This window comes from Bos taurus, chromosome 1 (genome assembly GCF_002263795.3).
Source record: "Bos taurus isolate L1 Dominette 01449 registration number 42190680 breed Hereford chromosome 1, ARS-UCD2.0, whole genome shotgun sequence".
Lineage (NCBI taxonomy): Eukaryota > Metazoa > Chordata > Mammalia > Artiodactyla > Bovidae > Bos > Bos taurus.
Genome location: NC_037328.1, coordinates 4,758,372 through 4,769,819, shown reverse-complemented (window position 1 = coordinate 4,769,819; position 11,448 = coordinate 4,758,372). Strand labels below are relative to the sequence as shown.

The following is an 11,448-nucleotide window of genomic DNA, read 5'->3' as shown; positions in this document are numbered from 1 at the left end:
TAACCTTCAAAACTCAGGCTTCCAAACAACCAGAAATATTCTTAGTATGTTACCTAACATGGCCTGTGAGACTGCAGGCATTTTCTGACCACATAAAAGGGACTATTAATGCTGTCTAAACTCTGTGACTAAATATACCAGAGATTGCTCTCCCAAGAAACTTCTGATGTACAATTGAGCCCTTTATAGATGTTTTCAAAACTAAGGCAAATCTTCTGGTAATATCTCATGAAATATAGAAATTTTTATTTCCCATTGAGAATATATTCCACAATTTAACTGCAATTATTTTACGTTCAGTGATCCCTTGACATCTATCAATGATGAAGAAACATATTTTTATGTTTATAAGTAATCAGTTTTCTAGAATAGCCACTACCTTCAACTAAATTTTTAATGAAATTTCAATGTCTTCACTGTTCCTCCTTTGTCATGGAATAATGAACCATGTTTAAGCTCTAAGTTTATTAAATAGCCTTGATGTTAACCAATATCTACTATACATAAGAAAATAAGTAATTGGAAGAACAGAGTACTTCACAGGGTCAACCAAGTGAGATAAATTACAAATGTAGTTTCCTTCATGTTTCTCTCAATAATCTACCCTCAAGAAACATGACTTTGCATGATTAACTCTCAGCTTGTACTGAGAATGAGAAGAATAAATAATCAATGTTGCATTAAAAAAAAAAGAAATGTAACATTAGCCTTTCAACAGAAACTTAAAGAATTTCTGAAACTGCTTTCCACCTTACATATATTTAAATCATTTAACCAACTGGTTTTCACTTATTTCTTCCTTAGGATATGATCAATATTGTCAGAAAAATACCCATTAAGCTGAATGAAATAAGAAAAAACTAGATTATTGTATCAAAGTACAAATTTAACAAAACAGTAGCAATTCTTTCAAAGGATATTTTGAAAATTTAAAATTTGAAAATGTTTTAAAAATTGTTCAGGATGCATTTTAAAGATGATAGTTCAGTTCCATCACTCAGTCATGTCCGACTCTTTGTGAACCCATGGACTGCAGCACGCCAGGTCTCCCTGTCCATCACCAACACCCAGAGTTTACCCAAACTCATGTCCATTGAGTTGGTGATGCCATCCAGCCATCTCATCCTCTGTCGTCCCCTTCTCCTGCCTTCAATCTTTCCCAGCATTAGGGTCTTTTCAAATGAGTCAGCTCTTCACATCAGGTGGCCAAAGTATTGGAGTTTCAGCTTCAACATCAGTCCTTCCAGTGAATATTCAGGACTGATTTCCTTTAGGATGGACTGGTTGGATCCAGATGCCATCCAAAGATGATAAAGCCAACTTTATTCAAGGAGAGCTACTACAATGTAGTCATTAGGTTTTGTAACAGTAGAGAGAGATTGGGCTGAACTTGGAATACAAGGAAAAGAGGGAATTTTTAGCCAAGGAGCAAGGGATGGAATCAGTGGATGGAAAATTAGTAAGGGACAATATTAAGGCTAAAGGGAAAGAGGGTTGATTTCAGGCTAAACCAATCTGACAGTATTCTTACTGAAGCCAGTTCCAGAGAGATCAGACTGGGAGATGGTGGAAGATGAGCAATCAGATCATGTATTGAGGGTGATCAGACACTGAGGTTGGGAGAGTGGGTGGAAGGGTTCTGGTTTAGCTGAATTAGAAGATTTCTTGCTAAAACTGGACAATGCAGAGACAAACACAGAAAACCAAAAGTCAGAACCTAGTTGAGAAGAAAGTTCAGTGAAGTCTGATTAGAGTGTGATCAAGGAGAAAATCTTTGTCAGATGATGAGCCTCTTTCCCTTACTTTTACTTCCTTCTTTACTGGCCTCCTACCTCTAGACTGTACAATTTTACATGGATCACTCACCTCTTCATTTAAGGCAGAACATCGAATCAGTTTTTATATTTACAAAGAATTGTACTGGAGAAATACCCTATAACTGATATCTCTAAAATTCTAAGAGATACAGTTGAATGAATGTCACTGACAATTCGGGGGGGTGTGAAATTGCTGCATGATATCATTGCTTCATCCTGTCAGTAGATCCTGACTACATTGCATCCACAGCCCACTCCTCCATCTCAGGGATATGTTTCTGGGCTTATAGTCACCGCATTCATGAAATCTCTTGTGAGTGTCAAAAAACAAACACACTAAATAGTGCTATTTTCATATTTGAACAAAAGACTTTCAAAGGATCTCATTGCCATGATTAGGGATTCTTTATTTGAATTTGAAAATGGCATATTGTCTTTTCATTCATGTGACATTTATCCAGGACTCAATATAAGCCCAGTGCTGTGCTTTATATTGGGGACACAGTGGTGAGCAAGACAGATAATGGCCCTTTATAGAGCACACAGCTCTATAGGATGCAATTAGAGTCGACTCTTGTTAGTGGGAGGCAGGCAGCAAAGCTTCAGCATCAAACACAACCAGATTAGAAATCCCGGTCTGCCACTCTCCTGCTTTGAGAATATTATTGAACGTTCTGAATTCCAGCTTCCTCTTGTACAAAATGAGGATAACAGAATCTAGAACAAAACCAAAGCCATGGGGTTGTAAAGAAGAGTAATGTATTTTGACCCCAAGAATAAATGAAATATTAGTTCTTTTGCCTAATCATTTTTATCGTGGAAATGACTGAAAAATCATACTGTGCTCAAGAAGATGACCTCATCTAAAATCTCAACCTCACTTCAGAAGATTTAGTGTGGTAGGAGAGCAATGGGATGAAAGCATGCTTACCAAACATTTAATTCAAAAGTTATTGTGCTGTTCTAGGATGTACTAGGGAGCTGGTGGCTCGGTGGTAAAGAATCTGCCTGCCAATGCAGGAAATGCAAGAGACACAAATTTGATCCCTGGGTCAGGACAATCCCCTGGAGAAGGAAATGGCAACCCACTTCAGTTTTCTTGCCTGGGAAATCCTATGGACAGAGGAGCCTGGTGGGCTACAGTCCATGGGGTCATCTAGAATCAGACACAACTGAGCAACTGACCACAGGATATACACAAGGTTGGGCAGGTAGTTGGATTTAAGTGAAAGTTACTTGCACGGTTGCCATCATAAAGCCATGAGTTGAACATGTCCACTGGGCAGCAACTATCACATTTTGGATGGTTCCTTTGACAGCAGGAGAAATGAGGGAAGTCAAATATCCAAGCCATGTAAGTATGAAACTTTTCCCAGTTCTGCTTGGCTTTCTATGTCTGAAGTTTTGGACAAAAGAATGAGCAAAACCTTCTTTGGATAAGTAAAATTCACTTTGAATAACTTTACCAAATACCAGTGTCATCCACTGATTCTCCAGTATTTTACATTTATGTTCTTTTAGCATGTTCAGCAAATGAAGAACTCTGGCTTATAAGGTGTCTGACATCTTCCTTAGGTATCCATTGTAGTTGAAAGGTTTTTTCACATATGGATGGCAGAGTTGGTGTGAGTCTTTGAAAATGATGACTCACTGCAACTGTGAGATTTCTCTGTGCTGGGAAGGTGCTTCTCTTGATTGTTCTACTTTCTGAGAAACTGCTCATACATCTAGTTAGAAATGTACCCTGGCTTCATATGATCTCTGGGAGTAGAGGTGAATCTGTGGTCCTCTAAAAAGTAAAAACCTGGAGGACAAAGATATAGAAGCAAAAGAGGAAAAGCTGCAGACAAGTGAAAAAAATATGAAGGAGGGAGGGAAAATCATTGATCTTTTCTTATTTTCAAGAACAATGTAAATATGGTATAAAATTTCCTGCCTGCACCAAGCTTGCTAAGACTGTCATCTTCACATGCTCCATTGTCATAATTTCATGGCCAACATCTTGGATGAAAGTGAAAGGCACTCAGTCGTTTCCAACACTTTGGGACCCAGTGGACATGGAATTCTCTAGGCCAGAATACTGGAGTGGGTAGCCTTTCCCTTCTCCAGGGGAACTTCCCAACCCAGGGATCAAAGCAGGGTCTCCTGCATTGCAGGCAGATTCTTTACTGACTGAGCTATCAGGGAAGCCCTCTTTATGGGATGGTGTAATCAAATACTCTGGTCTCATAAAGATCCACATTTAGAGAACATTTCTCTACCAACCTCGTGACAGAGGGCATATTAAATGCCTCCAAAATGGCCTTAAGAGAATACTAGGAAACTGTTTAAGGGAGCATTGCTAATAGATTTATTATCAAAGTTAGTTTTGGATATGTGTACTACATCTTCTTTATCCATTTCTCTGCTGATGGATGTTTAAGCTGCTTCCACATCCTGGCTATTGTAAACAGTGCTGCAATGAATGTTGGGGTGTAGATATCTTTTTGAATTAAGATTTTCTCCAGGTATGTGGCCAGGAGTGGCATTGTTGGGTCATATGGTAGCTCCTTAAGGAGCCTCCATACCTGAGGAATGAAATTGCAGAGATTTGAATGGACCTAGAGACTGTCATACAGAGTGAAGTAAGCCAGAAAGAGAAAAAGGTATATTGACACTTATGTGGACTCTAGAAAAATGGTACAAATGAACCTATTTGCAAAGCAGAAATAGAGACACAGATGTAGAGAATAAATCCCAAGGCTTGGGGGTGGGGGGTGCGGAGCAGAGGGAAGGGTAGGGTGGGAGGAATTGGGAAATTGGGATTGACATATATACACCACTATGTACAAAATACCAATGACAACCTATTGCATAGCACAGGGAAGGCTACTCATTGCTCTGTGGTGAACTAAATGGGAAGGAAACCCAACGAAGAGGGCATAGATATGTACAGCTGATTCATTTGCTGTATAGTAGAAACTAACACAACGATGTAAAGCAACTCTACTCCAATAAAGTTTTTTTGCAGTTAACCTTGAAAAATTCTTTGAGGCTTTAAACCTGTCCTGTGAATGGGTAGATACAAATGAGCAGTCATACATTCAGCTACGACTACTGAATCATGACTTCCAAGGAATCAAGGAACTGGGAAGCCTAATGTCTAGAATAGAAGCTTTAGGAGAGGGGACAGAAAGTCAGAATCCATGTGGCAGACATTAGTGAGAGACCAGAGTGCATTACTGATGCCTAGGGTTTTCACATACCAAAAACAAATTGCTAAAGAAACTTTCAGCATTCAAAATCCCACCTTTATGCCGAAAAGTTGGTTATGGGAACAAGTCATTAAGAAAACAGTAAGCAGAGCAGCAACAACACTGCACTCTGAATCCATATGAGGGTTTTGCAGTGTGATTCTGAGAGCAACAGACTCATCATTCCAGGATTTTCTCTAGCCATGCCTTTTTCTTCCAGGAAAAATTGCTCTGAAACATCCTAAAATATAAGAGGAAAATATGTATTTCTCTCTCTTTCTCTTTCTCTTACAGGTTCCTCTATAGATAAGATGTCTGTTAAGTATTCATGTCACCTTTCTCAGCTACAGGCTTTATGCAGCATGGAAATCTTTAAAAAAAATAGATCAGTTTTTCAGGTAATTGGAAGAAATAAGTAATTCATGGAAAACAGGAAAGAAAAACAATACTTTGCTTCACGTGTGACCTTCTGCAATGAATCCAAATTGTAAAATGCACAGACATCAGGCTTCCAACCTGCAAATGAATTAAAGAATGGTTATAAGATGTTAGCAAAAGAATGCTTGGTATTTTTTTATGTTTGTTGAGGAAATTTGTCAGATAACTCAGTCATATTTACTAAATTTCTACTATGTGTAGAACACTAAACTGGCCCAGCTCAATACCAAAACTCATGTACAATTAGAAATAAATATCCAGCCATGTTCCCTGCAGACCACAGCCAAGCCTGAATGTAGTAGCATCAAATGTTCCTCCTCCTCTTTCTTTTCACTTTGTGTGTAAAATGCATTTATTTTGTTTCCGTTGAATCCTGTGTAACTATAGATGAAACAACTTGGTTCCTAGATTCAAAATAAATGGAGGAAGCTGAAAAGGATGGGAAATAAAAAGCCATGAATAAAAATTTTGCAACTATCCCAAACCGGTAGCACAAAGATAAACTACTTATGGAGAACTTTTTTAAATACAAATTTCCAGAGCCCATAGAAGATCTTCCTATCAAGATTTCCAGGGGTGGGATCTGAGTACAAGCATTTTTTAAACATAGGTAATAAAAGTGAACTACAGTTAAAAATAACCAACATGAAGTAATGCAGAACATTTTATTACATGGAAAAATATGAATTTATAAAATCATCCCAAAGTACATTTTTTCTTTTTGTGTGTGTCTTTCTCGATTTTATTATTAATATTTTACAATATTACATGATGTTTTGTGGGTAGTCTTGTGTAATGAGATGCAGAAGTTGGGGGAAACCTCTGAGAAGTTCTGTCTTTCCTTGCTTCCTTCTCCTCCCCTTCCCTATGCAGAAATAAATAAAGCAGAACCTACTAGAAATGCTAAAAGATTTCTGATATAATCTGTTCCCTTGACTTATTTCAATAGGCTTTATATATTTTACATATCAGAGTAATAAAGTTGAGGAGGGAAAGCTAACCCTTTTCTTCATAAGACAGTATTCCTGCTGTATTCCTTCACTCTCTCATTCATCAACAGAGTTTCTGTTAATGACATAACCCTTCGTTCCTGCACGGTAATTTCCCCTTGGCTCTCTAAAACTTTGTCCTCCCACTATACTTAGACCATTCTTGTGGTGTCTGTGAAACATTTTTTCTTAAGCAGAGTATATAATCAGAAACTTCAACCCCAATACTGCAGTTAAAAGTGCCAAGCACAGTAGTCATACTTCAATGTACCTCTTGTACGTCTCTGGGGCTGTAAAGGATTCCTTCTTCTGGCCTTAATCTTGTTGAGCTGAGATGTAGATAATATTCTTCTATCAAGATTAAGTTATCTGAGCATAAATGAATGAATAGATAAATAAGTGTGTGTGTGTGTGTGTGTGTGTGTGTAATGTCCTGAAACAGTGCTTCTTAAAGCATGGGGGTCAGACCATCTGATATAGAATCCTATTGCTGTTGTTGTTCTGTAACTAACTGGTATCAGGCTTTTTGCAACCCCAGAGATTGCAGCACACCAGGCCTCCCTGTCCCTCACTATCTCCCAAAATTTGTCCTGGGAAGATAGAACAGAATCCTAGGGCACTTCTAAAAACTTTAGATTTCTGGTTCATCCATGTTGTTTCCAATGACAAAATTTCTTACATTTTTAAGATTGGATGCAATACAATGTAACAAATAAAATATTCCATTGTATCTACACAACACTTTCTTTATCCATTCATCTCTCAATAGACTCATAAGCTGTGTCCATACGTTAGCCACTATGAATAATGTTGAACAATGAACACAGGAGTGCAGATACCTCTCCAAGATAATACTTCCTTTCCTTTGAGGATACCCCCAGAAGAGAGATTGCTGAATCATTTGATAAATCTATTTTTAATTTTTTAAGAAACCACATTGTTTTTCATAGTGGCTGAATCCATTTACATTCCGATCAACAGTGTTTAACAGGGTCCCTGTTCTCCACATCCTGGAAAAAAATTATTTTCTCTCATCTTATTGATGATACCCATTCCAACAGGTATGAAGTGATAACTCTTTGTGGCTTTATTTCCCTGAAGATTAATGATGCGAACATCATACATCTGAAAAAAAATAGGTAATTTGAGGTGATGTGTGTGTTCGGTCACTCAGTCATTCCAACTCTGTGACCCCATGGACTGTAGCCCACCAGATTCCTCTGTCCATTGACTTCCCAGGCAAAGGTACTGGCGTGGGTTGCCCTTTCCTCCTCCAAGGTCTCTTTCCAACCCAGGAATCAAACCCATGTCTCTTGTGTCTCTTGCATTGGCAGATAGATTCTTTACCAGTGCGCCACCTGGGAATCCCCGTATCTGAGGTGAATGATACATTAATTCACTTGATTATGGTAGTCATTTCACAATGTATACACATATCAAACATCCTTTATACTTACTTATTACACTTTAAAGATAAAAAAATTTTATTTGTCAATTATACCTCAGTCAAGCTAGGGAAAAAAAATTATATTTTTGGATCACATCTCAGAAATGTCATCAGAATTCCGGGGCCTAAAGCGTAAGAATTTGCATTTTAAGCCAGCTGCCAGGTGATGCTCCTGCATCCTGCAGCTTTAAAAACACTGAATTAGATGTTCTGTGTAATTTTCTCAAGCACAAAATTTTTATAAGTCAGTCCTTATTCTAGAACCGTCAAATAGACACCTTCTAACCTCAATTTGACCCTCCAATTTCTGAAAACCCCTTTTTTTCCTTTTATTATTCTATTCTAACCTACATGTTTGATTAAGTTACAATTCTCAGCATGAATCAACCTACGGCTGCTAGAAAGATTCAAACTAGAGATTTTCTAGGTTATAATAGCCCACTGGAAAAGAATCTACTAAGTCAATTCTTGAACATGATGTCTTTTGAATTCTTTTAAAAAGATATTTGTTGGATGAAATATGGTGCAGAAAATACTCTTTCCTAAAATGATCTCTCCAAATAGCCATTATATTTATAGCTAATGTGGAGAATATGCAAGATACCACTTGCAGACACTCAATAGAGGAGCAGAGTTTAAGCCAAATCCTGCTGTCCCCAAGAATATGTGTATTCTACATAAAATATTTTCTACAAGAGGATTGAGGAATTTTTGATTTGGCTTATAAAAAGAATATTACTCTCTTCTCTAAAGGAATACAGAAAAAGGCTGATGTATCTGCAGGTCTATAAGAAGTGCTCTTTTAAGAGTAAAACTCACTACCTGATGTTGATTCTTCAGGTAAGAATTAAGAAGATTAAGAAGCTTTCTGTTGTTGTTTCTAAACTGGTCCTTATAAGTTGTAAAGTAGAAATCCTAGGTGGTTTGAGATGGGGGATCTACCCTTCCCTTAAAAGACTCTCAGATCCCTAAAATATATCTATAGGTATTCTAGATTCTCCAGAATCCTTAAATAAGGGACATGGCATTATATTCTACAATCCTTGGTCCCCGAGAGGGAAAATAGTGGGTTTGATTTGTATTGATACAGAAATAATTGACAGAGTCCCTCAGTGTTGGGTTCCCTTGTGAGGAACAGGAGTGGCGAGATGCGGAGGGACACCAAGCAATGGATGGTGTAACATTGCGGCCAGAATTGGAGGAGGATGTCACAGACTTTAAGAAAGGTTAAAATAGGATTTTTTAAAAAATCATAAGCAGACCCTGTTGCCTGCTTCTCACATAAGAGCAGGGATTATTTGCTTTCTCACTGCTTCTAAAACCCACATGAGAAAACTAAATCCACTTCCCGCCTCACTGCCTGTTTCAAGAAATATGCGCACACCAAGAAAGGAAACTCCACTCAGGTGAGAATATAATAGCGGTGAGACAAGTTTATTGAGAATTTGACAGACACATCTACAACTTGATAATGACAAGAGTCATGAACATGGTGAAAAATTCAAAAGTAAAACGTGTTTGGGTGTCAAGTTTCCCAAAATGTCCCAACAAACATCATGCAGGGAAGGCAGCTGGAGGCAAGTGGTTTTTCATCTTCTTCCCTCGACCAGACTCTGGTTCTGATGTGAAAAGCAGCCACCTGGGAGGCTGATGAGTCTCTGAGGAGCTGGAAGTGCGCCTCTTGGGTTTGGGGAAGAAGATTCCATGCCTCCGGTATTTCAGCAAATCAGTAGAGAGCAAATGGCCAGAATCTTCGGTAACCGAAGGCCCCAGAGCCGTTGTAGCCATAGCCGAAGCCATAGCCCACTGGGGAGTAGGTACTACCGTAGCCACAGCCCACACTGTAGCCCAGCGGGTAGCCATAGCTGCCCCAGTAGCAACCTGGGAAGACGGTGCTGGAGAAACAGTAGCTCATGGTGTCTGGGTTGGGCGGCTTGGTGAGCAGGGAATGAATTTCCTCTGTATGATGGATTCCCTTTGCTCCCTCCTTCTTTATATACCCTGGCTAGGGGATGCGGTGAAAAACACAAGGCGTCATTTTCATTCTTGACACCAATTTGCTAATTATTTTGTGTTGCTTGCTTAAGATGTCTTTACAATTGCTTCAGAACGCTCTCATGTGATAGAACAACAGGGGCTGGAGTCCTTCAAGTAAATTGTGTCCCTTCATTAAAATACCCTTTGCACAGTCTTCAAAGCCCTGGGTCTTATAAAGTCCCTAAGTACAAGCCTCTGGAAGCAGGCTTTACAGTACTACGAAATTTTCTGACGTTGTTAACTGTTATCCAGTCCTCTCGCTCTCTGAATTTCCACAGCACACAGTTGGAATTCAATAAATATGTGTTGAAAAAAAAAATGAATGAAATAACATATACATACTGTGTGTGCGTGCGTGCGTGCGCGCGTGTGCACGCTCAGTTGCGTCCAACTCTTTGCGACCCCGTGAACTGTGGTCTGCCGGGTTCCTCTGTCCGTAATATTTTCCAGGCAGGAATACTAGGATGGGTTGCTATTTTCTATTCCAGTGGATCTTCCCAACCCAGGGATTCAACCTTGATCTCTTGCATCTCCTGCACTGGAAGGCGAATTCTTTACCACTGTGCTACGCTGGAAGCCAATACATAGTAAAACCACCTCGACTGAGATATTTTTTGTGTTTATCTGATTAAAGAATTTCTTTTGGCTTTATCCAAGACAAATACCAAAGAGTTCATTGGAAAGACCCTTTTTCCCTCTATTTATAGCTACCATATTTACAAAACTGAATAAAATTTCAGTTTTAATTATAGTACCCACCTGAACTATATTTAACATCACATTTCTAAACCACTGCCTGAATAATAATCTTGTAAGTGTAAAAAAAAAAAAATGAAGCTTGTGGATTTATCCTAGAAATTAATTGTCAAATATCATGTTGGTCGAATACACTTTTTAAAATAAATGTTGAAAATAATAACAGGGTAAAAACAGAATAATGAATGGGAACTTTTACCTTAAAATGTGCATAATTTTTTCATTAGATCTAATAAAACCAGATTGTGTAACAAATATGGTGATCTTGTAAAGAGCCAGATGACAATATTAAATCTAAGTTACATCACTTTAAGGGTGATCATGCATCCCAGGATTGGGAAAGAAAATCTTCTTCTCTCTAAATGGAAACTTAGTTCTCAAATACGAATTAAAGGAGGAACAAGATTGATCAAACTTATCTTGGGTAATGGAAGTCTTGAAAAATTATTCTCAGATACCTGCCTTGAGATTCTTCTGAATGGCACTTAATAGAAAATTTACAGAAGATACAACAAAAGAGCACACATGGCAGAAATAGAAAGGCACAGAGCTATCAGGAATCATTCTTAAAAGGTACAGAACAGAATGTATTACACACTAGCCTCCAAGATTTTACTTTAGATCTCAGAGGTAACTTTCCTTCCTGTTACCAGCAGCTAAGACCTAAATTTCTGGAGGTTTGTAGAGCTCACAGGTAAATTCCAAGGGCAAGGTGAAATATTTGGAAAATG

General features: G+C 38.4%; 1 protein-coding gene across 1 annotated transcript; it reads right to left on the bottom strand.

Annotated features, from left to right (window-relative positions):
• Positions 1–9,489: 9,489 nt before the first annotated feature.
• KRTAP8-1 (keratin associated protein 8-1) lies at positions 9,490–9,839 on the bottom strand. Its single transcript, XM_010800916.3, has one exon. It carries the CDS (start codon positions 9,837–9,839, stop codon positions 9,651–9,653), a length of 189 nt encoding a protein of 62 aa, XP_010799218.1. The 3' UTR covers positions 9,490–9,650.
• Between the last annotated feature and the right edge of the window lie 1,609 nt (positions 9,840–11,448).